This window comes from Branchiostoma lanceolatum, chromosome 1 (assembly GCF_035083965.1).
Source record: "Branchiostoma lanceolatum isolate klBraLanc5 chromosome 1, klBraLanc5.hap2, whole genome shotgun sequence".
Lineage (NCBI taxonomy): Eukaryota > Metazoa > Chordata > Leptocardii > Amphioxiformes > Branchiostomatidae > Branchiostoma > Branchiostoma lanceolatum.
In genome coordinates this window covers 2,333,009-2,360,780 of record NC_089722.1, presented here as the reverse complement: position 1 = coordinate 2,360,780, position 27,772 = coordinate 2,333,009, and the positions used below count along the sequence as shown (strand labels likewise).

The 27,772-nt window shown below is 41.0% G+C and overlaps 1 protein-coding gene and 2 long non-coding RNA genes across 4 annotated transcripts in view; 1 reads left to right on the top strand and 2 right to left on the bottom strand.

The window, feature by feature from the left end:
• LOC136429429 (phosphatidylethanolamine-binding protein 1-like) overlaps window positions 1–24,932 on the bottom strand; it is an 83,858-nt gene extending 58,926 nt beyond the window's left edge. Inside the window, exons 1-7 of one of the 2 annotated variants that reach the window (XM_066419270.1) lie at window positions 24,726–24,932; window positions 22,987–23,048; window positions 22,418–22,520; window positions 22,108–22,205; window positions 21,304–21,404; window positions 20,201–20,379; window positions 18,728–18,843 (exon numbers count right to left, since the gene is read on the bottom strand). In XM_066419270.1, the coding sequence (XP_066275367.1) occupies window positions 18,728–18,843; window positions 20,201–20,379; window positions 21,304–21,404; window positions 22,108–22,205; window positions 22,418–22,520; window positions 22,987–23,035 (646 nt within the window). In that variant the 5' untranslated portion in view covers window positions 23,036–23,048; window positions 24,726–24,932. Of the gene's footprint in view, window positions 1–18,727; window positions 18,844–20,200; window positions 20,380–21,303; window positions 21,405–22,107; window positions 22,206–22,417; window positions 22,521–22,986; window positions 23,055–24,725 lie in introns of both variants that reach the window. The other variant, XM_066419262.1, reaches the window with a different exon arrangement.
• LOC136429404 (uncharacterized) lies at window positions 1,261–7,397 on the top strand. The gene is made up of 2 exons (XR_010754768.1): window positions 1,261–1,598; window positions 6,979–7,397. It is a non-coding gene; the product is annotated as an uncharacterized lncRNA (long non-coding RNA).
• Window positions 11,595–17,611, bottom strand: LOC136429411 (uncharacterized). Its single transcript, XR_010754769.1, has 2 exons — window positions 17,276–17,611; window positions 11,595–12,040 (listed from the first exon to the last, which is right to left on the bottom strand). It is a non-coding gene; the product is annotated as an uncharacterized lncRNA (long non-coding RNA).
• Window positions 24,933–27,772: the final 2,840 nt, after the last annotated feature.

The following is a 27,772-nucleotide window of genomic DNA, read 5'->3' as shown; positions in this document are numbered from 1 at the left end:
TTAAACGACTAACATTGGATGTGTAAATACTGTATGACCTATGATTATATGAATTGAATATGATCCCGGTGATGTAGAAGTATGATCCGAAAAACAGTACAACACATAGAACGTACAAAATACACTTCTTTTATCAATACAGTTCAATTTGAATAATAATTTATAATGATACTTTTCTCCGCTCAACCTCAGTGGAAAGGAGGCATTACCCCATGGGCCCATACACATAATGGCATGGCAGTCCTCCGTCAATCGAGCATCGGCAAGAAAATTACTAGTAATCACTTGTGAATATTCTAACGCCGAGTGTCTAATCACATACATGTACTATTGCACTATACGTATAGCGGCTGGTAGAGTTTAATTTTGTTTTACTTTCTTTTGTTCTGTTTTTCTACAATGACTGGAAGGGTCCGGGCACCTGTCAAATCTCACGAGACCAGTTCACGAGACCGACGACTGGAAATATGGCGTGTTCTTGAAACTGTCCACACCTAGAGTGGGGCAGATCGCCCTGTCTCCTCCTTGTTTAGTCCGAGAAGCTATCTCAGAATAAACAGATAAATCATTCATCGAAACATCGAGTCACGCCGTAGGTTTGGCGTGCCCAATGGTGGGAGGGGGAGGTGGTCTGGACTGGTGGTCTCATACCGGAAAGAAGAGAATGCGGAGTGTAAACCAAAGATGAAGTGTTTCAGTTGAAGGGTCGAGCGGGAGCAGAGACCAAGTCTTTTGGTGACAAACAATGTCTCTGATTGCTGACAGGAGTGATAGTGCCAGGTCAGTCATAACACTAAGACGTTGTGAATAAAAAAAGACAGTGGCCTTGACTCTCCTTACTTTGGGTGAAGAGGTGGGGCTGTTTTCTCGCCACAAGAAGGGAAGAAAGATTTTCGTTCAAAACGAAGGAATTTTCGAAGAAAGGAAGGAAGGAAGGAATGATGACTTCTTTATAGCTACGGTAGTCCTGACAATATGTTAGAGGCAGGAATACCTTATACCAGCTAAAGCCCCCTTGCTAAATAACAGACAAGTGTTATGTACGTTACACTCAGTGAACTTTTCTGTCTTTTATTACATTATATATGTTCGTTTGTAATGAGAAAAGATGTCATTTCTTTCTAAGTGGTAAATGGTTTACATAAAGTCTCCGTTCGTGCCTTGAGCCCGTCACACAATTTGGACCTTCCCACGACTTTGCTCCCGACCACTCCGCAACCAAGGTCAGCGTTCGATTGAGAGTAGCCTGAAATTCACCCTGTGCACCCCATACAGACAGCGTTTACAGTAACTATGGGATAACGGTGTGCACCGTTAGTCGGTAGTAACGGGGCTGAGATGTCCTCCTTTCCTCCGGAGATGACAGCGTTAGTCGATAAAGCCGGGCCAGGAGTAACGGCGGCCCGTATGGTGGCGGGCTAGTGGAGGCACGATGCATGTCGGGAATGACGGGAATGACCCCAGCTAGAGAAGTGACCTCAAGATGGCCGCTCTCGGATCGCAGCCCAGTCCTCGGCGATTTGAGGAGCTAGCGTACTGGAACAAACGCCTGGATCTACCTTTCCAAACATATTCATTTCACTTAACCCCAACTGCAGGTAAGTTAGGTCTAACCCCAGGGTCAGCTTTACTCGTTGATAACAATTACGCCTGGAACTATCCTTCAAAACATAACGTTATCATTTTCACGTTTTCTACTGGTAACAAAACAAAACAAAACAAAACATGTAACGTTACCGGACTAATATATAACGTTATATACAAGCCCTGCAACATTCGCCACGGCTAGTACATGTAGATCTTACCACAGGGTCTAGTTTTCTAATTGTCTAATTCAACTTAGTCGTGGAAGGAAATAGAAACAACAAGGTGATCAAGGTTGACCTAGAAATTATAGTAGGATTGGGAAGCAGTAAAACCAAGGACATCCTACAATGTATATAATGACCCTGAGTAAAATAAATCATGTCACAGATAGCCAGGGCCTTTTTAGCCATAGTAATAATTACCTGGCGTCTAACCTAATCTCCAAGTAGATCTATCAGTAGCATTGCAGTATCAGTAGGGCCTACTGAACCAGTATCCAAAACTGCAAAATAATCCAACATTCAAAACTGCACTCGGTGGCCTTTTCATACTGGTGATGAAAGGGCAAGGACAACAAAGCCTTGGTAGTATATTTTTCTAATCTAATAGATTAAGAATTTGGGTTCATCACAATTTTCCTGAGCTCGAAACATTCTGCCTTTTTACCAAAATACACAGGAATACGCAAATATGTATAAAGGAGAGTGAAATCTACCGGAATATACTAGGCTTTGATCAGTAAATATCACAGGCTGCTATATTTTGGCATTAAATAGTGTATTCATGTCCCAGGGAACAAGAAATCACTATGATGTTGAAACTACTGATGGTGATGGCGACCCGACCAGGCCTCCATGTTTTTATTGCGGATTACAATGTTGAGCCGCCCAGTTATTTATTATTACATGTATAGTGATTTCCAGGGTCATATATATGTTATTCTAATTTCTATGCCAAAATATAGCAACCTGCGATGTCAACTTATTGAATAGTTCCGAAATTTCCTTTTTTGTATTCCACACTGTGACCCCGCTAAACAAAGATTGTAATCCACAAATTATGAAAACAAACATGTCGCATGGCCGGGTTGCCATTGCCATCAGTAACTTCGTGATTCAATGATTTCTTGTTCCCTGGGCCATGAATACATTATTTCATGCCAAAATACAGCAGTCTGATGTTTACTCATTCAAGGCGTATTCTGGTAGATTTCAGCCTCCTTTAAGGCTTTATCATTTATGGGTATTCTGGTGTATTCCGGTGTATTCTGGTGTATTCCGGGAAAAAGGCAGACCCGCTCGAAACTGTTTAAAGCACTGCTACGTACTGTGCATGCCAACACCAAGTACCTCGCACCAACTTCCAGATTCTGCCTGCAGCTCTGAACAAGAGCGATGGCATTCTATTTAATCTAATGTTGTGCACCCAAAGATTTCTCTATGCACCTAAATTGTTAGTCTGGGTGCACCGGTGCTACACACCTATCCTCAAAATTGAATTTCAAGCCCTGCTAGCTAAGCTGGATGATATTTTGCATAGCTCTTTGGTCGAGGGATCTAGTACATTGTATACTTGTAAAGGCCTAGGAAAAACATGCTTTCTCAATCCGGGTTCTCAACTGACCCTGGCAAAAAAACTGACAACCCTAGCTTTTTTGGCGGCCGCTGGCAAGGGACACAATAGTTTCAATCTCACATCTGAGTAATGAATTTAAAAATAGACTTCTTGTATTTCAAACTCAAACTTTCAAACGTTTTATGTAGGAGTGTATTCCTTTTTTTGTTGTTAACTTTAAAGTTAAGTTTATTAATATACTTGTGCTTGTGCAAAGTACTAGTATATCTCTCTGAATAATATTATGTTGAAAATACCAGTGCTTCAAGTGAAATCTAAAAGAAAAAGAAATAACAAACAGAATACCTAGCTACCAAAACTGGAAACAGCACTTTTTCCCTAGGCCTAAGGCTCATGTAATATCATAACATGGCTCTAATAAGTCTACCGGGACCAGTTACGGTAAGGCACCATACAATATTTGTATTTTGCAGACCACTTAACATGAAGGCGCTTAATTTAGATTAATTTGCTATTAAGATAGTTGTATGGCTCTTTGGTCCAGAGACAGGGATATATTCTCAATCTCAAATTGATACTTACTCTCCCCCCACCATCACTGAAAGGTACTGAACTGTATTTCAGCAGGTTTCCAGAAAAGGTGACTAGGCTAGGAATAGTGGGCTACCTTGGCAGGCTACCTCCCTCCACTTTTAGGGCCCTATTCACAACAATTCACATTTTTCACACTTTCCAATATTCAATGCCAGGGTGCCGCAAAATTGATTTTACAACAATTCTTCTTAGCGTGAGAAAAAAACAACAGAAAACCCAAGTAGGAGGGTGGTAGAACACAGGAAGGTACATTTCTTTTGTGTTAATTCTCATCAAATACAATACTTTATATACTGGGGGAGAACAATGTTTTAAGGTTTTTAGCGGTGATTGTCTATACAAGCAAGGAGGTTTATCTTGATAAGTTGAACTGTTTCATTTCAAATCCGGCAATGCTTTCCTTCCAAAGACTTTTATTAATAATGAGCATTGCATTGATTTCTAGGCGATTAGAAGTCATGAATAAACCGTGCTTACCAATTTGAAGCGTGCAGAGTCTATTCCTTACTTTCACGCTTAGAAGAATTGTTGTAAAATCGATTTTGCGGCACCCTGGAGGTGCATCTTGGGAAGTGTGAAAAAGGTGAATATTAATCCAGGCTTGGTATTAAAGGGATCACTCCAACAATCCACCTGTAGACTGCTCCCTGTGATAATTCCTCCTCCTCCATACTCATCCTAGAGACATTTACACCCCAGTTTATACTAGACTATATTTAGTGCAGATGAACCAGCGCATTATGGTAAGTGACTTTTAGTCTTGGGAGACGGCTGAATTTGTGTCTGATGACAGGTTGGCAGAAAGACCTGTCCAATCCGGACAGCGGAGAAATCTGTCTGGTCCGGTTAGACAGATGGAGCCCCCTGACCATCTGATGTATTGCCGTATATCCTAACATTAAGTGCACTGATTGGCTAAATGGGGTTCTGCATGCAAATCTCATTATTCATGCAGCATTCAGAAAGATTAGCGACAGTGTTGTCTTTTCAACTTCCTTGGCGACACAGCTTAGGCAGGCAGTAAATTTCTGGCGAGGTCTGATCATATGGCTGCTAGCAGGTCACCGAGTGTCACCACAATTAGCCAATGACAGACGAGGTTTTGTGGGTTATCATCATGCAAAATACTAAGAGGGAGACTGATTTGTGTTATCAGTGGTGTTTTAATCTTAGCAACAAAAAAACAACTTCTTCCCGCTGGCACGCGTTATTATACAAGCCTACGTGGGGCAGCACACAGCACGTATCAACAATGCATGTTTCACACTAGGGGTGGGTACTGCTACAGAAACTTCCGGTCCAGGTCCAGTGGGTCTGTACCAGATTAAAGTAGTGCAGCAGCACATTATATTTTAGATAGTGAGACCTACAAATTATGTTCAAATTGTATGTCAGAATGAAATAGCTATTTTCAGTGCACACTATTAAATGTGCAGAAAGGAAACAAAGATGTAACAAAACATTTTATTCCAAGGTAACTTTTATCTCACAAAAGAGATTCAGAGGAAACTTGTCCTTCTTGGGGTACAATGTAATTGACAACTAGACATCATGACCAACAAATGATCCTACTTTAGAGGCTTAACAGTTTTCAGCAGTTCTAAGAATTTGCTAGCTTATCATGATAAAGCTAAAACAAAAAGTAATATGACTATGGGCACATGATATAATTTTTTAGGTTCACAATTTGTCTCTACATGTAACTAGACTCGCCTCGCCGTCTGTTGACTTATCCTTTAAGTGTTACTAGATATCATTCACAGCTAACGTCTTTGAAAGAGAGCAACCATGATTCGTTAAATCTGCTGTTATTATGTGACCACCTATTTCACACAATGAAACTAGCGGGGCCATGTGAGCCACGCCCGGCACCCAAACTCTGATCCTCCTGCCTATGGGCCGGCTTGTATTTGTGCCACAGGACCCCTCTGTTCGATATGACTCTTTCAAAAGTGTTCGAATTAAACGCACACGCAAGCGAAGAATTATTTTTAAGCTAATAATTCATTTCAAGATGTATGCTTTGCAATGAGTTACTTTAATATGTAGCTGTGTCACCAATAATGTTGAAAATACTACACTCTCGCTAATCTTTCAGAATCCAGTGTAAACAATAAGATTTGCATGCAGACCCCCAACCATCCAATCAGTGCACTTCATGTTAGGATATACGGCATGCAACACGACGGACTGCTTGCAATTCTATCGCCTTCTTCCAGGAAGCTCAACCTGTCAAATGGGACCAAACAGGTTTTTTCTGCTGTCCAGACCGGACAGGTCTTTCCGCCAACCCGCCAGATGACTCACAGGACCTGACTATCTACATAACTATTACTAGTAATGTAGTTAATATGAGTGTACCACAGAAGATCATTGGAGTGCTGTTCTCAAACTTCCAAGTTATTGGTGGGATCTGAGTCACCTGACACTGTGAGGAAATATTTGCATGGCTAATTAGTACATGTAATATTTGCATGACTCTTTGGTCTGGACACCGGGTAAGGTACTGTATGTGTAACACTTGTATGCATACATGACTCTTTGGTCTGGACACCAGCCAGTGCTGGAAATACTGGGTCATGTGCACTTTTGTGCTACCAAAATTGAAGCTGTGCACCTAATGTTAGTCTGCATGAATGTTGGTCATGAATTGTAATAGCAGACAGTGAGTCATCCAGGCCCCCTGGGGGCATTTGTCCTAGAAAACTGGGACAGTCAGCCACAGGTGTCAGACAGATGTAGTAAGTTCAGTTGTATATAGCCAAAATTTCCACAATTGGTTGCTTTTCCTTGGTTTTGCAGAAAAAAAAACACATTTTATTCTAACATGGAAAGACAAAACATATGTTTGTACTGCAATGAAAAAAGAGGGACAGTCACATTCCAGAAAGACCACTGCAAGATTAGTTGGTAACAAGAGCAAGAGGTAGACATCAATCAAGACATTCTAGTAGTTAATGCAGGTCAGCTGACAGTTCGTCAAAAAGACATATAAAACTGCTATCTCTCTGGTCACACTCCTCAGGTAAGGTACTGCACAGATGATATTTGTATGGCTCTTTGGTCTGGACACCAGGTAAGGTATTGTTTAGGAAATATTTGCATAGTTTGTAGACCTGGGAACAGGATTAATATTCTTGACATTTGCACGGGTGACTGGGTGTTAACTTAGTGTGTTATTAGAAGTACATAACTCAGAACATTTCTATTTTTTTTCTCCAGGGATTGATGTCTGAAAAGGTGAAATGGGAGATGGAGCTCTTTATGCATCACTGTCATCTGTCTAGAATGGTCAAGGCACCAGCATTAATTAGTAACAACATTATTGGTCTGACTGAAGAGAATATTGAGAAGATGGAATCGACATGTGCAATGGTTAGAAATAGAGTGCCATAATGAACTGTAAAATACCAAAAGTCTGTTGGTTTGATTTGGTCCCATTCATGCCTAGTCCTCTGAGTGGCACATGTCTAGGAATAAGTCTCTAAAACTGTATAAAGCATATAGTAAATGTACTCTGTATCAGCTCAATATTTTGCATCCTGCTATACCATCAGTACTAAGTGTGATACTGTAAGTATGCTTCTCCAATAGGAGTAACAGTTGTTTTTAGAGCATTTATTAAAACTACCTCTATTCACGCTATTGTTTCAAATGTCTTTTGTCGACAACGTTGCCCAACAATAGTGCAATTGAGTCTGTCCAGACATGCCGGTCACAGAAACGTACATTTTGACCAAAGAAACTCAAGCGGGGCACCCCTGAACGAAAAATTAGATTTTTTTGAATTTCGATGACGATAACGGATTTAACCAACAAGGGTGTCATTGAGTCTGTCCAGACATGCCGGTCACAGAAATATTCATTTCGATGTACTGAATTCTATGAGGGACCCCCCTGAATGGAAAATTAGATTTTTTTTAAATTTCGATGACGATAACGGATTCAGCCAACAAGGGTGTCATTGAGTCTGTCCAGACATGCCGGTCACAGAAATATTCATTTCGATGTACTGAATTCTATGGGGGACCCCCCTGAATGGAAAATTAGATTTTTTTTTTAATTTCGATGACGATAACGGATTCAGCCAACAAGGGTGTCATTGAGTCTGTCCAGACATGCCGGTCACAGAAATATTCATTTCGATGTACTGAATTCTATGAGGGACCCCCCTGAATGGAAAATTAGATTTTTTTTTTAATTTCGATGACGATAACGGATTCAGCCAACAAGGGTGTCATTGAGTCTGTCCAGACATGCCGGTCACAGAAATATTCATTTTGATGTAATAAATTCTAGGGGGACCCCCCTGAATGGAAAATTAGAATTTTTGGAATTTCGATGACGGTAACGGATTCAGTCAACAAGGGTGTCATTGAGTCTGTCCAGACATGCCGGTCACAGAAATATTCATTTTGATGTGATAAATTCTAGGGGGACCCCCCTGAACGAAAAATTAGAATTTTTGGAATTTCGATGACGGTAACGGATTCAGTCAACAAGGGTGTCATTGAGTCTGTCCAGACATGCCGGTCACAGGAATATTCATTTTGATGTGATAAATTCTAGGGGGACCCCCCTGAATGGAAAATTAGAATTTTTGGAATTTCGATGACGGTAACGGATTTAGCCAACAAGGGTGTCATTGAGTCTGTCCAGACATGCCGGTCACAGAAATATTCATTTTGATGTAATAAATTCTAGGGGGACCCCCCTGAACGAAAAATTAGATTTAAAAAAAAAATTCGATGACGTTACAGATTCAGCCAACAAGGGTGTCATTGAGTCTGTCCAGACATGCTGGTCACAGAAATATTCATTTTGATGCAATTAATTCAAAGGGGGGCCCCCTGAACAAAAAATTAGAATTTTTGGAATTTCGATGACGGTAACGGATTTAGCCAACAAGGGTGTCATTGAGTCTGTCCAGACATGCCGGTCGCAGAAATATTCATTTTGATGTGACATATTCTAGGGGGACCACCCTGAATGAAAAATTAGATTTTTTTTTAAATTCGATGACGTTAGCGGAAATATAGACGGCAATAACACATGCTAACAGTGCCAATTCAGTTGATTCATGCGCTTCAGTCAAAAGTCGCTTGGAAATATAGACGGCAATAACACATGCTAACAGCGCCACGTCAGTTGATTCATGCGCTTCAGTTAAAAGTCGCTAGGATACCATAAACTGTTTTTTGGAAATATACTTTTTCAAACGTATCAAAAAGGATTCAGGAAGATCGAAAAATCAAATAACGATTTTTTACTAATTTTCTACATCATCATTGATGAAAAAAAGGTTTAAACTCGGCAATGAACGCAAGTAATACAATGCGTTGTGCTGTACACGACTGTAGGTTAAAAATGAAGACAGATAAATTGCGTATATTCTCAAGAAGAATGACGGGAGGGAAAAAGTATTAATATCGAAGATAGATCAACATATTAGCTTACTGCTGTGAAAGTTTCATCGAAAATTAGCACTTCCTTCTCGTTTTACAAAGCAAAGTGGAGTTCCGTTAGGTGCGGCTCAAATCTACACAGAATTGTCTATGCGAAAGACAGCCGTTGTAAGGCGGCTTCGGTTTTCTCAAGACTGGGCGTCTTGGCTTTTCAAATCTCCCCTAGAAAACAACGGATTTCTCTCAAATTTGGTCGAAATGTTCATGGAAGATTACTGAGTCGTTGTATGAATTCCCATGCGTTTACCGCTACTGGTTATTGAGTTATTAACAGTTGATTTTCGTTCATTAAATTATTGCTTTCTGGCAACACTTTCCCTACGATAAAAGTTTACATTTCTCCTAAAGTATTGAGTGCAAACACTCAGAAAGGAATGGTTGATACCACCGAAACGTTTTCAGCAGATTTATATGAAAAATTGTGTCAATTTCACGATGTAAATCACTAAGTTGCATCATTTTTATGATGTCGGACTTTTCCGTTTGACCGTGCTGCAAAATAACGATATTTTGATAATCTATATCCTCAAGCAGAAACGTGGAATAGCAAAACTGCTAAAAGCACAGACAGATGAGCATATTGACCTACTTTTGTAAAAGTTTCATCTACAAATATCACCTCCTTCTTCTTTTATGAAGGAAAACGCAGTTCCGAAAATCGAGCTAGATAAGTCAATGTGAAAGATAGCGGCCTCGCTTTGCCCGAGACTGGGAACTCTTGGAATGCAAGGAATCTAGCTGACATATTCATGGCAGTCATTGTATGAATTCCCAAGCGATGAGTACAATTGGTAATGGAGTTACTAACAGTTGACTTTCCGATAATAAATCATACTTTCTGGCACAACTTTTAAACGCAAGCTGAAACATTGGGTGAAAACACTCAGAAAGACAGCAGTAATTACACTGAACTCACTCTAGATGAGCATATTACCCTACTTTTATGAAATTGTGATTGAAAAGTATCCATTTCTTCCTGATTTATGACGGAAAACACACTTGACCATGACTCCACAGGTTTTCACATGACACTCGACAGGTGTCAGATAGCTTTTCTGAATACCAAAAAAATTATTGTTACCTTCGCCAAGAGGCCATTTATTCTAGAATTTTTATGTATGTATGTTTGTACGTATGTATGTGGTTTCGCAGCATAACTCAAGAAGCTATGTGACGTTTTCGAAATAAAATATAGCTATGTACAATGCACACAAAAGCTATTGGAAGCAATAGAGTGAATAGGGCTAGTACAGTTTTAAGAGCTGTTCTAAAACATAAGTGTTACTGGTACTCCTGTAATTCACTTTATCTTCACAGTAGCACAATTTGACAGTGTAAGGAAAATTGACATTTTCATTGAACCCAAACTTCACGGTGGCAGCAAGTGATCTACAGAAAGGATGTGTGAAGGACTCATAAATAATTACAACAGTTTCTTTTTTAATGATAAGTTCATGGTACAGAGATAACCGTGAAAACAGTGAACATAAAGTTTCAGTGAAAGAAACCAGAATACTCCTATGGGAGAAGCAAACTTACAGTATTATCGGACCATTCAGTATTACACTTACAACAGAATACAAAATATTGAGCCGAATATACAGATACACTATATGCTTTATACAGTTTTAGCAACTTATTTCTAAACATGTGTCACTCAAAGGACTAGGCATGAAAAAGGATCAAATCAAAGTTGAAAACAACACAGACATATATGGTACTATTTCTAACCATTCTATGTGTTGATTCCGTCTTTTGATATATTCTCTTCAGTCAGAGTCAGACCAATGATGTTCTTAATAGGCTCAACCATGATGACAGCTGTATTTATAGAACATCTATACATACATACACACACACACATATATATATATATATATATATATATATATATATATATATATATATATATATATATATATATATATATATATATATATATATATATATATATATATAACAGAGACTTTTGGCTTCCTTGTTGAATCAGTCATAACTGTGGTGCCACTGACATGCTTTTTCCACGTGCCTTTTCGGGGTCACCCTCACTCTAATTGACTTCTGTTATGATAACAGTCTAAAGGATAACTAGTAGCTTAAACAACAATGCAATTGAAATTGGTTATGTACTGTGTTATTACATATAGAAATACATGCATGGGTACTAAGAAAGCTGTCAAATACTTGAACAATTGCACTTACTGACAGGTTACTGTAATCCTGTAATGCATAATGACTGATACTTATAAGAGACACGCAAACTGGGTGCCCACAACTGTGCATTAATGATACATCTTCAATCTAGTAAAGACCTATGAATTTTCAAAGCATCTGGATCAGAGTCATTGCCATTGTAATAACTACATACACATGTACAGTGCACAGGGAATTTTTTTAATGTTTTTTTAATCAGTTTGTCAGCCTGATGTTGTCATCGATTCCACGAAGAAAGGGGGCTCGTACATCATCAACATACAAATCAAAAATAACAATACACAAAAGAGAGTCACATCACAATCTTGCCTCGAATTTACATTTTGTCACCCGCTCTAACATTATCATCATCACATTTGTTTTCATATTGAAATTAAATTGCAGGAAGGATTTCTACATGGGTAAACTTTACTAGCTGTTAGACAGACTCAATGTATTGTTTAAGCCTCAATGCATGATAAAAGATAGGACTTGGTTGGTGTTGATACATGACTCCTCCATGCAGTTGAATCAGGTAATCCATTGTTGTCATCTCATGTGTACATATACATGATATAGGACATTGATGGGCTACCTGGGTTGAATATTGTCAGCAGCCTCAGCACCTATAGAAAGAAGAACAAAAAAGGTGAAGGTTTAATGTCTTATAATGTTATGACAACTATAAAGACAAATACACTACAGAGAATAGTCTTGGCAAGTTAAGCCTTTGACGCTTGTCCCTGTGACTGCTCACTCATCAAGAACTCTGATCTAGATTTGTCAACACGCACACAAAAATACTTGTGCTCATATTCACACAAACATTTATATATATGTATATATACACACACACACACACACACACACACACACATTATAAACACACACATGCTCATTTTCACACACATATACACATACATACACACACACACACACACACACACACACACACACACACACACACACACACACACAGCTACACTCAAACACCCACAATTACACAAATTCTCACAAACATGCACTCATTCACACACATATATATTCAAACACACACACATATATATATAAATTTTTATCCAAACACACACGCACACACACACACAATTTTCAAACACACAAATACAGAAATTGATTTGCTTTGTAGCACAGCTAGATATGCTCTTTCCAGTGTGAAAATTTGCTCTTTCCCACAATTTTACTTTACTATAAAATGGAATAAGATATTGTCTGTTGAGTACCACTGTATGTATGAATACAGGGCAAGCTGGCTTATTGGCTATAGTACAACCAGCTGCCCCTGCATACTTGTAAAGGTAAAAGTTAATTTACACTGAAGGGCAAGTACATACTGTACATATAAGTAACAGATCATAGACTCTGTTCATACCAGGAGTTGTGAACCAGGGTTTACCCAGGCACTGAGTCAGAGATTGATTCCTATTCAGGATTCCTGGTATAGGGATGAATGGTCAGAATCAGGATTAATCCTGAGGTAAGCCCCCTTCCCCCACAGAGCTTGATACTAGTATTCGGACCATTCAAATCCTGTTGAAAAATTGTATGATATGAAATATCACAGTACATGTTGTGTTACATGTAATTTAGGTGAAATTTGGAGCACAAAATCTGATCATAATGAGTCTGAATATCTTTCACCATAGATAGTGATGGGATTCTTGTCCAAGGATGAAACAGCGCACAGTGCTTTGTGGGTCACTAGGACAATTGCATCATAGACTATATAGTCACTATACTGTGGGAATGGATCATGTTTAGCTTTCTGACAATACTACTGACTTTTAAACTAAAGGAAACTGTGTATGGATGGGAATAATCCAATAAATACCAGGACAGGTATAACAGGAAACATCATCAGATCAGACTTAGGACGAGGCATGCTGCTTTATGGTAACAGGGAACAGTTTGCAGGATTATTAAAGAAATAAAGACCAACTGAGTTCAACACTAAGAAGATGTTTTCCACTTAAGCATATTTCAAAAAAATCTGAGAACCAACAAATTAAATTGCTGTGGCCCCAATGTCCCTCTCTTTCTCAGTTACATATGTCACATGTTGGGTTCCCGAAAAATGGCCCCAATGCTATTCATGGGGGTTTGGCCTGTAATGGAATTTCTTTTAGAAAAAGATGGAGCAATCTATGGGTAGGCTGGAGAAACTGATGATATTGATGGACCTATGATGGGCGTGGTGACATGCACACACACACACACAGTATACATTCAACAAGCACACAAGCACACAACATATTATATACCAATACTCATAAAGACATGCACACTACCAGTATCACACATACTCACAAACACTAAATTAAATACAGTCTGTATATCTGTATTCAAGGTGTGAGACAATTCTGTTATGTTTGTGTCATACAGTCTACAGAGCCTCACTCATTGCCTGGCCCATCAAACTTCCAGCTTTCTTTACTTTCCCTTGTACCCCTCCCCTCCCCTCCCATTCCATTCCATTCCATTCCATTCAATTGACTTAGAATTTTGTTTATAAAGAATCCAAAATTGGTGGCTTTTCTACCACTTAGTAGTATTGGTGGAGTTTGTCATATTGCTGCGACCAAGCTATAGCTGTGTACCTATTTTAGGTACAGGTACATGTACACGGGTTTATATTAGGTACAGGTCCACACCTGAACCTGTACCTAAACTACTTGTTCGGAAAATGGTAGATTTTCAATAAGGACAAAAGCATGTTTGAACTGGTAACAACATAATATTCATCTGTGCTAGGTACTATTTTTTACAAAAACAGAGATGAAAACTTGACTCCAGCCTTGCAAATGTGTTTTATGTGCTGGAGTATATTATGTAGATGTGGCTTTAGTTTAGTGCACTGCCAGAGTAATTTCCATAGTAATTTCATCTGTCAAAGTGGCCATCCCCTGAGTCAGGCTTGACCTGATTAGTACCTGTCCAGTACTGGTCCACCAGGGTTCAGGTATTTTGGACCTGTACCCTAATTGATTGTAACCGGTACTGTATCCATACAGTGTACCTGTACACAGCTTTAGATCAAGCACTATACCAGTAATCTCCTTACCCCATCCCCCCCAGCAGTTGCCTTCCTTCCAGCCAAGGAGGTTAAATATCTAACCTCCTTACTCCAGCCTACCCGAGGCTTGACCCAGTTTCTCCTCAAGGTAAATTCCATAAGAGGCCAAACCCCCATGCATAGCCTTAAAGCCTAGAAAGGGTAGGCGCCCACCCCACTAGCTAAGCCCTGGGGTAGCCACTTTTTCCGAAATGCTGTCACGTGTTTGAATAGTCTTATAACAGAACACAGCATGTTTATAAAATCTCCTCACTACTAATAATGCATATTGGGTAAAGCATGATGCTTTTTCAAGCAGCTAGTGGCATTGCAATGTGGCTTTGCTACAGCTATTGTTTTTGGACAATCACACCGGGTCACCCCCACTCTTCTCGATAAGTGTGTTGGGTCATTTCCTTAAGCTTTACATGCAGATGTTTGGCGCTTGAAGCTTATGCCTGAAGCTCCCTCATACACAGAGCTGCTGGACACCTGCCCACCATGCAAAATGACAAATGCAATATATAATCCTTTACAACGAATATATGAAGAGGGCAAAACAAGGAGCCCTGTATGTTGGCAGTTGATTGTTTCGAAGTTTTTTCTTTTGTTGATTCCTAACAATGAAATAGTCTCTGCACAGTAGGGCAGAGTGGGTAAAGACAAGATGGTATGGCTGTAAGTTCTGAATCATAGTGGTTCTAACCATTGGAGTCTGGAGGGGGGGGGGCTTTCAATGAACAATAATCCAGGATGGTGGGCCATCCTTATACAATACAATTGTCTAATTCAGTCCTATATATATGAAAAAAGGGAAAAAATGGTTGTGAATCCTTTCTTAAGTAACATGTTCTTAATGGTGGAAAGTGTCTGTGTTACAGTACCGGTCATGATCACGAAACATGCATCAGAGATCTTGAGTAGGTTTAGCAGAAATTCGTGAAATTTTTGCAAAACCTCAGTTGCTTCCGAAGAACTGTTGGTTGCGTTATGAAAAATTGTCTGGACTCTCGGATTGCGGAAGTTCTTCCACAGAAGAAATCTAGATCTTCAGCAGGATTCTAGTTCTGAAATTGCATGGTATGTGTTGGTCCATACACCGCTGGAAGAGTCCATTCTTGTATGAGGGGGACATTTTCAAAAATTCAATTTTGAGCTTGGTTGATTATTAAAAAGGTCCAGTTTGTTTTTTGAATGGTCCAGTATGAATATGGGTGCCTGGAAGAGCCCATCCATGCATAGGGTTTCAGACTGGAGAGATCTGACTGGTCTTCAATTCAATTCTTTATTCAAATACCAACATTGCAGACATACAACAAACGTTAGCCTGGATGACGTTGATATGTTCTTACTTTATAATAGTTAAATGTCATTTTGGAATGCTCCATTTTTGCATTAGAACAGTCGCTTTTTGCATGGGGAGGGAAATCGGCGATACATGATGTATTTGCTCGTGCAAATGTTGCCTTTCTAGTTATAAATATGAATTGTTTTTTTTCTTTCTTTTATTTGAGTTGACTGTGTGATAGCTGTGTGCCAATTTGTTATATCAAAAATAGAGAGAACGCTAGCGGCCCAAAAAAATGACCCCTTCCAATGAAATGGTAGGGCTACCCTGCCACGTCACAAAATCAAGATGGCGGCCACCACACATGCCGACAAAACCAGCAAAGGTTTTGCTACCCAAACCTGTAACTAGAAAGGCTGATGTTTGCTACCGAAGAAATACAGCATATTTCACCCCCTCCTCATGCAATAATGGACGTTTTGCTCGTGTGTTCCTGCAACGTGACCTCTGGTAACCCGGCCAAATGGAACATGTTTTCCATTTGGCGGGTTCGTACCAAGTTTAAAGACCTGTGGGTCCGTACAAAGTTTAAAGACCCGCAGGTCCGTACAAAGTTTAAAGGCCCAAGGGTCCGTAAGAAGTTTACAAAGCCACAGAAATGAAGATTACAGACCTGCAGATGGAGCCTTCTGATTGGTCAACGAAATCTAGCTATATGATAGTTTATAAACCTCAGTGTGCTGTATGAACTTGTAAGCACACAAAAATTTGTGCAGTTATCCGGCATAAGTGACAATGCGCCGCGCAGATATGCGGAGTCACTAACAATAGAGAGAATGGGACCCAGTTTGGGATTCGGTGCAATTTAATGTAGTGTGCTTTAATCTGTTGCACAATTAAGTGGCATCTACTGTATTTGCATTTTTGAAACTGGTTGCAGCTAATGGGATACTGGTTGTCCCTGTTGATACTGCCTTGCCACTGATAGATCTGCTGGGAGATTAGGTAAGGCAGGGTAGCCTCTGAAAGTCCTCATGCAACAGCGGCGTATAGTTCTAGTATTTTTTTCGGGGGGGGGGGGGTACACGATTTCTTACAACCATACTAATGCCCACTTTAACTTTAAGGCAACATAAGTCCCTCGGCGGTGAACCACCCTAAGCCGGCATAAAGAAATCACGTTACATCACCCCAAAATTATATATCAAATGTATATGCTGACATTCCAGGAAGTCTACGATGGAGGCTAATTATAAGATCAAGATTATTAAAATCTGAAGTAACCTCCTTGCTTGCTAAGACAGGGATGAATGCCAGGATATAATAACCAACATAGTAATGGTTCACCCATAGTAATAGTCTCCGGCTAGTTGGGTAACCCTGGTAGGTACGTACATGCATGCTGAACCTATAGATAAATAAACCTCCTTGGTTTGGAAGGATAGTTCCATGCGTAATTGTCATCAACGGGTTAAGTGGAACCTGGAGTAAGACCTAACTTACCTGCAGTTGGGGTTAAGTGAAATGAATATGTTTGGAAAGGTAGATCCAGGCGTTTGTTCCAGTACGCTAGCTCCTCAAATCGCCGAGGACTGGGCTGCGATCCGAGAGCGGCCATCTTGAGGTCACTTCTCTAGCTGGGGTCATTCCCGTCATTCCCGACATGCATCGTGCCTCCACTAGCCCGCCACCATACGGGCCGCCGTTACTCCTGGCCCGGCTTTATCGACTAACGCTGTCATCTCCGGAGGAAAGGAGGACATCTCAGCCCCGTTACTACCGACTAACGGTGCACACCGTTATCCCATAGTTACTGTAAACGCTGTCTGTATGGGGTGCCCTATCCTAGCTCTAGGTTCGCTCCTCTGGTCGCATCTAAGCAGAATATGGCTTTCCCGATATGGATTTGTCACAAATGTCACACGACTAACTCCCAACCCTGGTATGGAGAAGGTCGGGAGGCCATGGTTGGCTATGTGTGACCCAAGTGTCCACTGGTAAATAGAGTTGCCCATTGGCGGTGCCTTCATCATGTTGTATCTGTGCTTAACTATGCTTACACAGACGTCGACACATACCCTCACGATCAATGTGGTTCCTCAAAGACCAAGAGTCATTTTGGAAAAATAGTTACCTTGGCACTTGCCTACTGTCAGTGTGTATTCAATGAAACTGAATGAAAATGGCAATTAACTATTCCAGTCTTCTAGCTGAGAAAAACAGCCATTTCATGGTTTTCCCTCAGTGTGTACCGGTACCATTGCAGGTCAACAAAGAACAGTGGTAACAGGTCTCCCTTATCTTTAGAAACCTTTAAATCAATACAATGACATTGCACTGCGAAATGAACGGCTTAAAGCTTATTGTCATGATTCGGAAGAGAGTTATGCCTGGCTCGGTAACTATAACCACAACCCAAAGCAGTAAATACTAAAATGGAAACAGACATGACAATTGTTAAGTGTTCATTGTACAAACGGATATGTGTCTAAAATGACAGGTAAAATAACAATACAAATCACTAATAACAATTTACTTAGTTAGCTAAAGTAACAAATGAAAAATGTTAAGAAATACGAAACCAGCTGACTTGATGGATTGGTCTATGATATAAGAACAGATGATAGCAGCTGTCTTGTCTGTTTTGGGGCCACATTAGAGTTGGCTTTACAAGTGAAAAGAACTTAGCCTGAGTGTCATCCTGTTTCAGTTCCAGGCTCTACCTTGGTATTGCATTTTTAATGCGGCTTTCTGATTCGTATGATATTCCGAATGATGACTATGTCACGATAAGGACAATTATCCACCGGTAGAATCTGGCAGGAGTGAGAAAGCACAGTGTTCCGGTCTGTGTAAAAGGCGCAGTACCGAAACATCACCTACAGTGCATAGATGGATGCAACAACTTTCGTTAGAAATAAAAATTAAAATAAAAAGATAAACACAGGAGCTCACCTCTGTCGTTAACGTAGCCGTAACGGACATACCCATCTGTAGACGCTACCATGGTGACGTAACCGACCGGGGTCAGCTGGTTGGAAGAAATGAAGTTCGCCACTTCAAAAAGACACCTAGTCCAAGAAAGAAAAACAAAACCAGGTAAAAGACATGCACGTCCATGGAACTAGATGGGAACATCACGTTTTAATATTGTAATTTTACGCTTAGTGGAGGACCCCCCCCCCCTCGAGTGCCAAAGCGAATGAATCATTCATAAAGGTTGAAACGTATGTTTGAAAACAAAATCAATTTGCGATATACCTCAATATACTATTTTAGATGAAGGAAGCTAATCGTTACATCAATGTCGGTCTAGGTCTGGTTCCTAAAAAAAGTTTGTAGATTTGAAATCGTCTGTAATTTTGTACAATATGCTACGAATTGAAGCCGTGAGTGACGTTAGAAGTGGTCCAAAGATGACCGGAAGTCAGATATCTTTGACTCGGTCTGACGTCACAAATCAAAAAAGAGGGAAAAACAGAATATTCAAAACAACACACTTGATTATCCACGACTATAGAAACATATCAGAGCATAATATTTCACTCTTATCATTTTAAGCCTAGCAGTGGACGTGGGCACGCCCCTCCTTGCAAGTGCCACATCAAAATTAACCATTCACAAACGTTAAAACTTATGATTTGAAAACAAAAAATCAAAATGCGATATATCAGATACCAGGCGGATTGATATATCTCAATGCATTATTTTAAACATTGGCACGTATTCGAAAAATCCATGTCGGTCTCGGTCTGGTACTTAAAACAGGTTTGTAGATTTGCTTTCGTCTGTAAATTTGTATATTATTCTACGAATTGACGCCGAGTGACGTTAGAAGCGGTCCAAGGGTGACCGGAACGCAGCCTTCTTTGACTTGGTCTGACGTCGCCAATCCCGAAGATCAGTGCGTGTCAGCAAATGGGCCAACTATCTTAAAGAAGGCTGATGATACAGCTAAAAATTATATAAGCTGAATGTTCGTGTTGGGTAAAAGCGATCATTTAGAGAAAAAAAAAACTATTCATTTGACTTTGCATACAAAACTCTCTGTGTCTTCAAGTACATGTGGCCGAACAAGCATTGGAAAGGAAACAAAGGCTTTTAATTTGATTTGATTTTGATTGGACATAAGAATTCTCCAAGGTTTTTTGTTTTTTCAAGGTAGACTTATTTGTATCACCAGCGGGGCTGGAATCCAAGAAAAACTGCTCACTTTGTCTCTGATTTCTTTGTTTGAAATCCTTTCAAAAACACAGGAAATGCCATATCAGAAGGTTCAATTTTTTAAAATTTTCCAGCCCCCCCCCCCGGACCCCCCCCCCCTAGGAAGCTCGCGCCTGCGGTGCTCACTGGTCCCTCAAACGTTAAAAAGGACCCCCCCCCCCCATGAAATTCCTGGCTACGGGCATGCACTAGCTAATGACCTACCGGCCGATGAGGCCAGGGTTGGTACAGTCCGGGGTAAATCCTGGGAGGTCATCCACGGTCAGAGACAGGGCAGCGGCCTGCTTCAGGAGGAGGTAGTGGTAGGTGTGGTCACCCGAGCAGGGTGGGGGCATCGGGCCCCCGTACGCATTAAGCACCGCCCCTGTACTCGGGTCGGCATTCTGAGCATGAAAAGAAAACATAACTCTGTATATGTTCCGAAAATAATTTCATCTGGTTGGTAAAAAATAGGATATGGGAGATTCTTTATACACAACCAGGTATTGATCTCACCTGCTAACGTTTCGATGTCTGTCAGACACCTTCTTCAGAGCTTCTGACTGGAGTACTGTTTCTCACCGCTAAAAGTAGCCGATGTAGGTGGCGCTTTTGCGGCCACTTATAGCGGTGAGAAGCAGTACTCCAGTCAGAAGCTCTGAGGAAGGTGTCTGATAGACATCGAAACGTCAGCAGGTGAGATCAATACATGGTTGTGTATAAAGAATCTCCCATATCATAACTCAGTATAGACAAAATGACGGCCGCTGACACACCTTGTTCAAATATGTTGCCGACAAACTATAGCTATCAGTGTTGTTGCTAATAAGTACCCTATTGGTCACAGACTTTTGCATGAAAACTCTGCTCCCAATTCAATTGTAGTCAGCCTTATCAATGAATATTATATATCAGGAGTCTTTGGTCACATTCGTTGCATTTTGGAAATCAGCTAAAGCCTCGTTTTCGTGCTTCTCACGAGAGTTTAACAGCGCGAGATAAAATGGGAGTTGGTAACCTAGAAACAGAACACAGACACTTGGCGGTATGTTTACATATCATGTAATTGTATAATTGACATATATACGATTCCCTATTGTATCTCCTGTTGATATTATCTTCCTATGACAATATTATATAGATAGTGCCTTCGTGTAGTTTGAAATGGAGCATTGTACAGCATAGAACTTAACCATTGTATAGCCTAGAACCTCCCTGTAGCTTTTAGTAGTTTGATATCAGCAGCCAGTAGTATTTTACTGTTTGCCTTACATTGTACCCGTTACAATCATTGTGCAATTAACTTTGACTTGACTTGACTTGTTTACCGTTATGTTGGTGATGAGCATGTGGAGCAGCGGTTTTTCCGTCGTGCCGACTTCAGCAGAGGGAGTGTCCGGGTCTACCATCAAAATGGTGAACATATCACCTGGAGGAGTCAAAATGGCTAGAATTAGATAAATAGCAGCCATGGCCAGTTACATCTGTATAGTATTACGTAGCTCCGCCGAAGAAGATACTGTGTCAACACACAGAAAAGAAAGGGGAAACAGAGAAAAAAGAGGGAGAGGAGAGAGAGAGAGATAGAGAGAGAGATAGAGAGAGAGAGAGAGAGAGAGAGGGGAGAGAGAGAGGGGGGAGAGAGGGAGAGAGAAGAGAGAGAAAGAGAGAGAGAGAGAGAGAGAAGGGAGAGAGAGAGAGAGAGAGAGAAGAGAGAGAGGGAGAGAGAAGAGAGAGACAGGGAGAGAGAGAGACAGGGAGAGAGACAGGGAGAGAGAGAGAGCGATTTTTAAAAAAATGCCTTATGGGGTGTCTGGCAGTTATAATGACCGTCGACAAAAAATGCCGGACAAGAACAAGGAGACTTAAAGACATCGCAAGGTTGGTTTAGAGTGCACGTTCAGTGTTTATTTGAAAGGGTTACATCATCTTCAAATGTCCGAAAAAAATTGACAACAAAAAATAGGGACACCAACATGGCGGCGGACATAGTGATATGACGTCATGTGTGTCACGTCAGACTGGCACTTTATAGCGTTTTTACATGACGTCGCCAGTAATAATCCTGTGAGCCATACAGCTGGGGATTCTAATTGATGTTGTACCCTCCGTGATTAAAACATTGAACTTACCTGACGATGCACCTGTAATAGTCATGGCTGTTGGATCGTTCGCAGTTTCACCTGGAGTCACCGCGACATTCGTGGTTGCGACAGAAATAGTCCTGGCACTAGTGACGATGAAAGAAAAGCACTTTAAGATACCGTATGCGCTCGGAATAAAGTCGAACTTCGATTTTAACCTTACGTATACAAATATTCATAACATAATGTAACTGTAATTGTAAAAAGTAACATTTGAATAGGGTATCACGTAAATAGTTAATGGGCAAATCATCAGGGTGTGTACTCGACTATTAGATTATACTAAGATACGCCCTACCTTTGGGTAAAATTACGATTACACACGTCGTACACCATTTCCGGGGCTGAGAACGTGAGGCTGAAGTCCACGGGAAGATCGCCAGAGGGCACCCATGACTGAGCTAACAGAACACATGACAATCAAACCGCTTCAATGGACGTTACATGCACATGGCTGATTATTGATTTGTTAGGATTTTGTAAGGAAGAAATTGACAACTGTCACGTTATATATGAACTAATTATCCCTCATCAATGTTTTATTGGATTGTGTGCACACTTGATATCCGTCAATAGAAATGTCGTTAATGGTCTTAAAGAATATAGAGACGTAGCCTATACCATGCTCCAGAAGCGACTGGAAAAAGTAGAAATTGGCCAAATAGACACACAAAAACATGGACGGGGAGTTAGTCTGCTATAGGGGTACAGTTTGCCGCTCCGTGGATGGCATATTGGGCCCACTCTCCGTAGCCGACCCCCTTAGCATGTAATCCATTCTATTTGGCTAAATCTTACTATTTTTCTAGCCATTCGCTGGTAGAGGCTAATATACACTGTCATTCTATCCATGATTATATTACTTACCGTTTGACAGTGCAAGCAGTGTTGTGATGGTGATCAAAGTGGACAACATCTTTGTTTAGAGGCTGAAACTGTAAAAATAGGAGAGCTGACGTTACAACCAATAAGCTAGTTCGGAGTTGCTACCACGCATGTGCAGTGTCAAAGGTGAAGGCCCCCGTCTCGTATACAGTGCTCGCCTGGACATTGTCTAGATTTGCATATTGTCTAGATTTGCATAACAACGCCCAGACAGGTCTTGTTTCCATCGCGGGGGCCTTCACCTTTGACACTGCACATGCGTAGTTGCAACTCCGAACTAGCTTATTGGATGTGTGGATACACGGGGTACAACTTACGTCATTAGAATTGCGGTAGCCGAGCAGCAAGTGGCCGTCCATGATTTCCCCCTGTACCGTACCCCAGGGAGATCGGCGTGTACTATAGCCAAGGCTATACGGTGGCAAAAAATCTAATCCACTCATGGTCGCGTGAAGCCAAAAAGGATCGCATCGTCTTCAAATTAAGTCTAAATATGTATTTAAAAAAGACGAAAGATGGGAGAGATGGTGACATCGCACATCAGAGTTATGACGATAGAATATCACCAAACGTCGCTTTGACGACATTTGATAAATTTGATGTGATATTGGTAACATGCTGAGATACATTGCCCCCGAGAATCACTAACATCTGTAACCCGACAGGAAATTCTACATCTTATCAATATCCATATTTTATATGCGATATTGCAGGAAGTAACAATAGCGATTATCAAGTGTACTCGAAGAAAGCATTCTCATGCTGTAGCATTGTTGGCGTATTCACGTTTCATTATGTATCTTGGAACAAAAGGGTGCCATAAAATTGCATTCAAGTGTCTGACTGTTTACATTTGACTCGGTTGCACTTTAAGATTTGTGACTGAGGATTATATAAACGTAAGGATACGCGAAGTAAGTCGTTTAAGATTATGGGCACATATAGTTCACGTCTAAAGAAAACAGTCTATATTACAGCAACAGCACCTTCCACGATTTCCAGGCTGGTAGTTAAAGTAGAATGTATACCCTCCACGTTTAGAATGATATATTTAGTTTGAACTGTTTTAACCATGTTTGTTCGCTTTTGATTTGCATGATTTTTATACCATGTAATGTAACGATTGCAATTTTACGTAACTATCAACATATTTCATGTAAACATAAGGATGTAACATGCAAGGTTGATTGTAATAAATCTGAATCTGAATATTACTTGTATACACAATAACAACCGGTTGTATTGCTCTCGTTTGAGACGCCAGGGTTCATTGTGATCTATGCTTACTCTATATGTACTGAGCGTTACTACAATAGGTCTACCGATTGGCTAGCTTAAGTAAAGCAGGTATGCGTTAAAAAAAATGCAAAGCGTAACAACTACCCTGGAATCCAGAGCATATGTACCGGCCCGCGCCCGGACCTTCCTCGGGGCCTATCCTTCCGCTCCCCCGAAGATCTACCCCGCCCCACTTCCCGCTAACCAAACAAGATCCGCAGCCGGTAATATATACCAGAGCGGATCTTGTGTTGGCTAGCGGGAAGTGGGGCGGGGTACGTTGTCGGGCCAGGGGGAGGGTAGGTCCCGAGGAAGCTCCGGGCGCGGGCCGTTGAAGGTCGCTCGGTATTAATGCTCTGGATTCCAGGGAACGTAACAACTAACAGATTGTGGCTGTGCCCTAGAGAGAGAACTAGTTCTAAAACGACAGGTCTGCTACTCACCTCTGTTGTGGGCAGATACGGTCCTAAACTAGGCGTGCTGTGGCTTATTATACTACTGTATATGAAAGTACGAGACAGGATGCTGCTTTTACCAGCCTATTCGCATTAGGTTATGTATGGAATTCCTATCTCCACAGTACAGTATGGTACAGTACAGTGCAGTACAGTGCAGTAGTACTCAGACCCTTGCACCACCGCGGAATGGTACCACTCAACCCCTGGCACCGCCTGGCACCCAATCAAACTGCAAAGGACGTTAACCTTTGCACCTATTGAACTTTGAACCCTTCAGAGTCTTTGGAGCAAGAAGCGCGTGGGTGCAGGTCGCAAAGAAATCGCCAGGTGGCACTCATGACTGAGCGACGTAAAACCAAGTAAACTTTTACGACGCTCCACCACGGTGTACACTATTGATAGACCGTCATAATCCACATATTCCGCGTGTAATACCTAACACGGCCGCATGATGGCTCTACTACCGCTTGGGTTCGTCACACAGTCGGTTCTGGTAAAGGCTCGGACTGGAGTTTTTTTAAGATTTCGTATGTAGGCCGACCCCCTAAGGTCGACGGGCTACAATTCCGCCAAAAAAAGCAGGACGGAAAATGGTTTCACATGGGCAAAAAGCGGTTTTCTGCTGGTTTTCGATGCATTTATCGGTATCGTCCGTTGTCCCTTTAATTGGGGTAGAAACCATAGTAAAATGTAAATTTGGACCCGAAGATTATAATTTTTTTTACACTTTTTGATCGAACCTGCTCGGAAAAGACGATTTTTTTCTGGGGTCACGGTATATATGCTGAGAAAGCTTAGTAAATGGTGTCTCTAATTATTAAAATTAAAAGTTATATACACTATTAAGGTTGTGTTTTTTTCCAATTATATACCAAGTCTGGAATGTCTCCCGGATGTGGGTCGAGTACGCTATGTGTACGCTATCCGTTCGCTATCTGTGTGTTTGCCATTCGTTACTAATACGTACAATGCGACGCTCGATCGTAGGACGTACGGCACTAATTCGTGTCATATGTTCTGCATCGCTATACGTCCGTCCATCGTGCGTGGTATCTCCGCTGCGAGTATGCTGACGGCCCGGGATTGTCCAGTATTCTTTTGTGATTTGAGCGGGAAAGTTGAATAACAAGTAAATGTATATGTACTTATTATAATAAGATCTTAATTCCTCTCCATTGTCCGGATTGGAAAAATGAAGGCACTATACCAGGCGAAACGGGTTGCGAACCTATTACACAATTTCAAGACAAACTCAGGCTTAGAAAAATACTAAGACATACTTTAAAATGGAAGAACAAAGATAGTTAAAGCCGATGCTCTTTCAAGATTTTTGACATGGGTAAGAAAGAAAAGCCCATATCGTCGACCTCGATCAAACACGATGACAAACGTACCTATTAGGGTCTCATCACTTTATTTAGGTGCAACGACTCACATATCAACAAAAACAAAAACATTGGATAAAGTCCGCCAAAAATAATTACTCAAGCAACTGGATAAGATTTTGAAACAGTCAGACGTTTCAGACAGTATCCACTGTCTTTCGTCAGTGACTAACGATAGGACTGAGAACACCAGCTTTATACCAAAACTCTGAATAGATATGTTAATGAGGTAAAGACAATTTAGGATGTCTTGAAGTAGTCTTCAAAAAGAAGATTAACTCAAGACAAAGTTATGCCAATAGTTCAATTAGCTACTGTTGTTCTAGTACAGTAACTAAATGTTGTTTGTCCGGGGGTGGGGGGTGGTGGGCAGTGCATTATCCCAGGTGCCTGAAAGTTGAACGCGTAGACCGCCTTTCCTGTTGAGGGCGGGGTTGTACATCCTCTCATATATTGCTTCTCTAATTCCCCGTTCGAACCAGTTGTGCTATGGGGTCACTGGTATCGCCCATTGCTGTGAACCTGTATATGGAGAAGTTTGAGAACAAAGCCCTCAGTACTTTCAATGGCCCTCCCCCAGCAAACTGGTTTCGCTATGCAGACGACACTTGGTGTAGGCTAAAGAAGAGAGTAGCTGATGACTTCTTTGACCATATTAACCAGGTAGATGACAACATCAAGTTCACACAGGAGTCGTGTCAAAACAACATGCTCCCCTTCTTAGACACCAAAACCATCATAGAGAAGGATGGCAACCTTCAGTTCGAAGTGTACAGGAAACCGACCCACACTGATCAATATCTGGCCTTTGATTCCCATCACCCTTTGGAACACAAACTAGCAGTGATTAAAACTCTCTTCCATCGAGCAGACAATGTCATTACCTCAGACGAAGCAAAAACAGAAGAACACAGACATCTCCGTGTGGCTCTAGCCAAGTGTGGCTACCAAAATTGGACCTTCAACAAGGCCCTCAAACCTTCTGACCAGTCTAAGAAAACACTCAAGTGCAGACCATTGACCAACAGAAACAAGGTCAACATTACCATTCCCTACGTCCAAGGAGTATCGGAAAAACTCAGACGTATCTTCCAAAACTTCAACATTGCCACTAACTTCAAACCTCACTCAACTCTCAGGCAGAAACTAGTCCATCCAAAAGACAGGCCTGAAAAAGGCATCAAAGCCAATGTCATCTACAAACTGAGCTGCAATAACATGTACATTGGGGAGACAAGTCGACCACTAAAAGAAAGGTACAAGGAACATTGCAGAAAGAGCGCTAACCGCTACTCCTCTGCCATTTACCACCATCTAAAACACAACCAGGGACACCCATTCAATTTCGAATCCACGGACATCCTAGATCGTGAAGAACGCTGGTTCGAACGGGGAATTAGAGAAGCAATATATGAGAGGATGTACAACCCCGCCCTCAACAGGAAAGGCGGTCTACGCGTTCAACTTTCAGGCACCTGGGATAATGCACTGCCCACCACCCCCCACCCCCGGACAAACAACATTTAGTTACTGTACTAGAACAACAGTAGCTAATTGAACTATTGGCATAACTTTGTCTTGAGTTAATCTTCTTTTTGAAGACTACTTCAAGACATCCTAAATTGTCTTTACCTCATTAACATATCT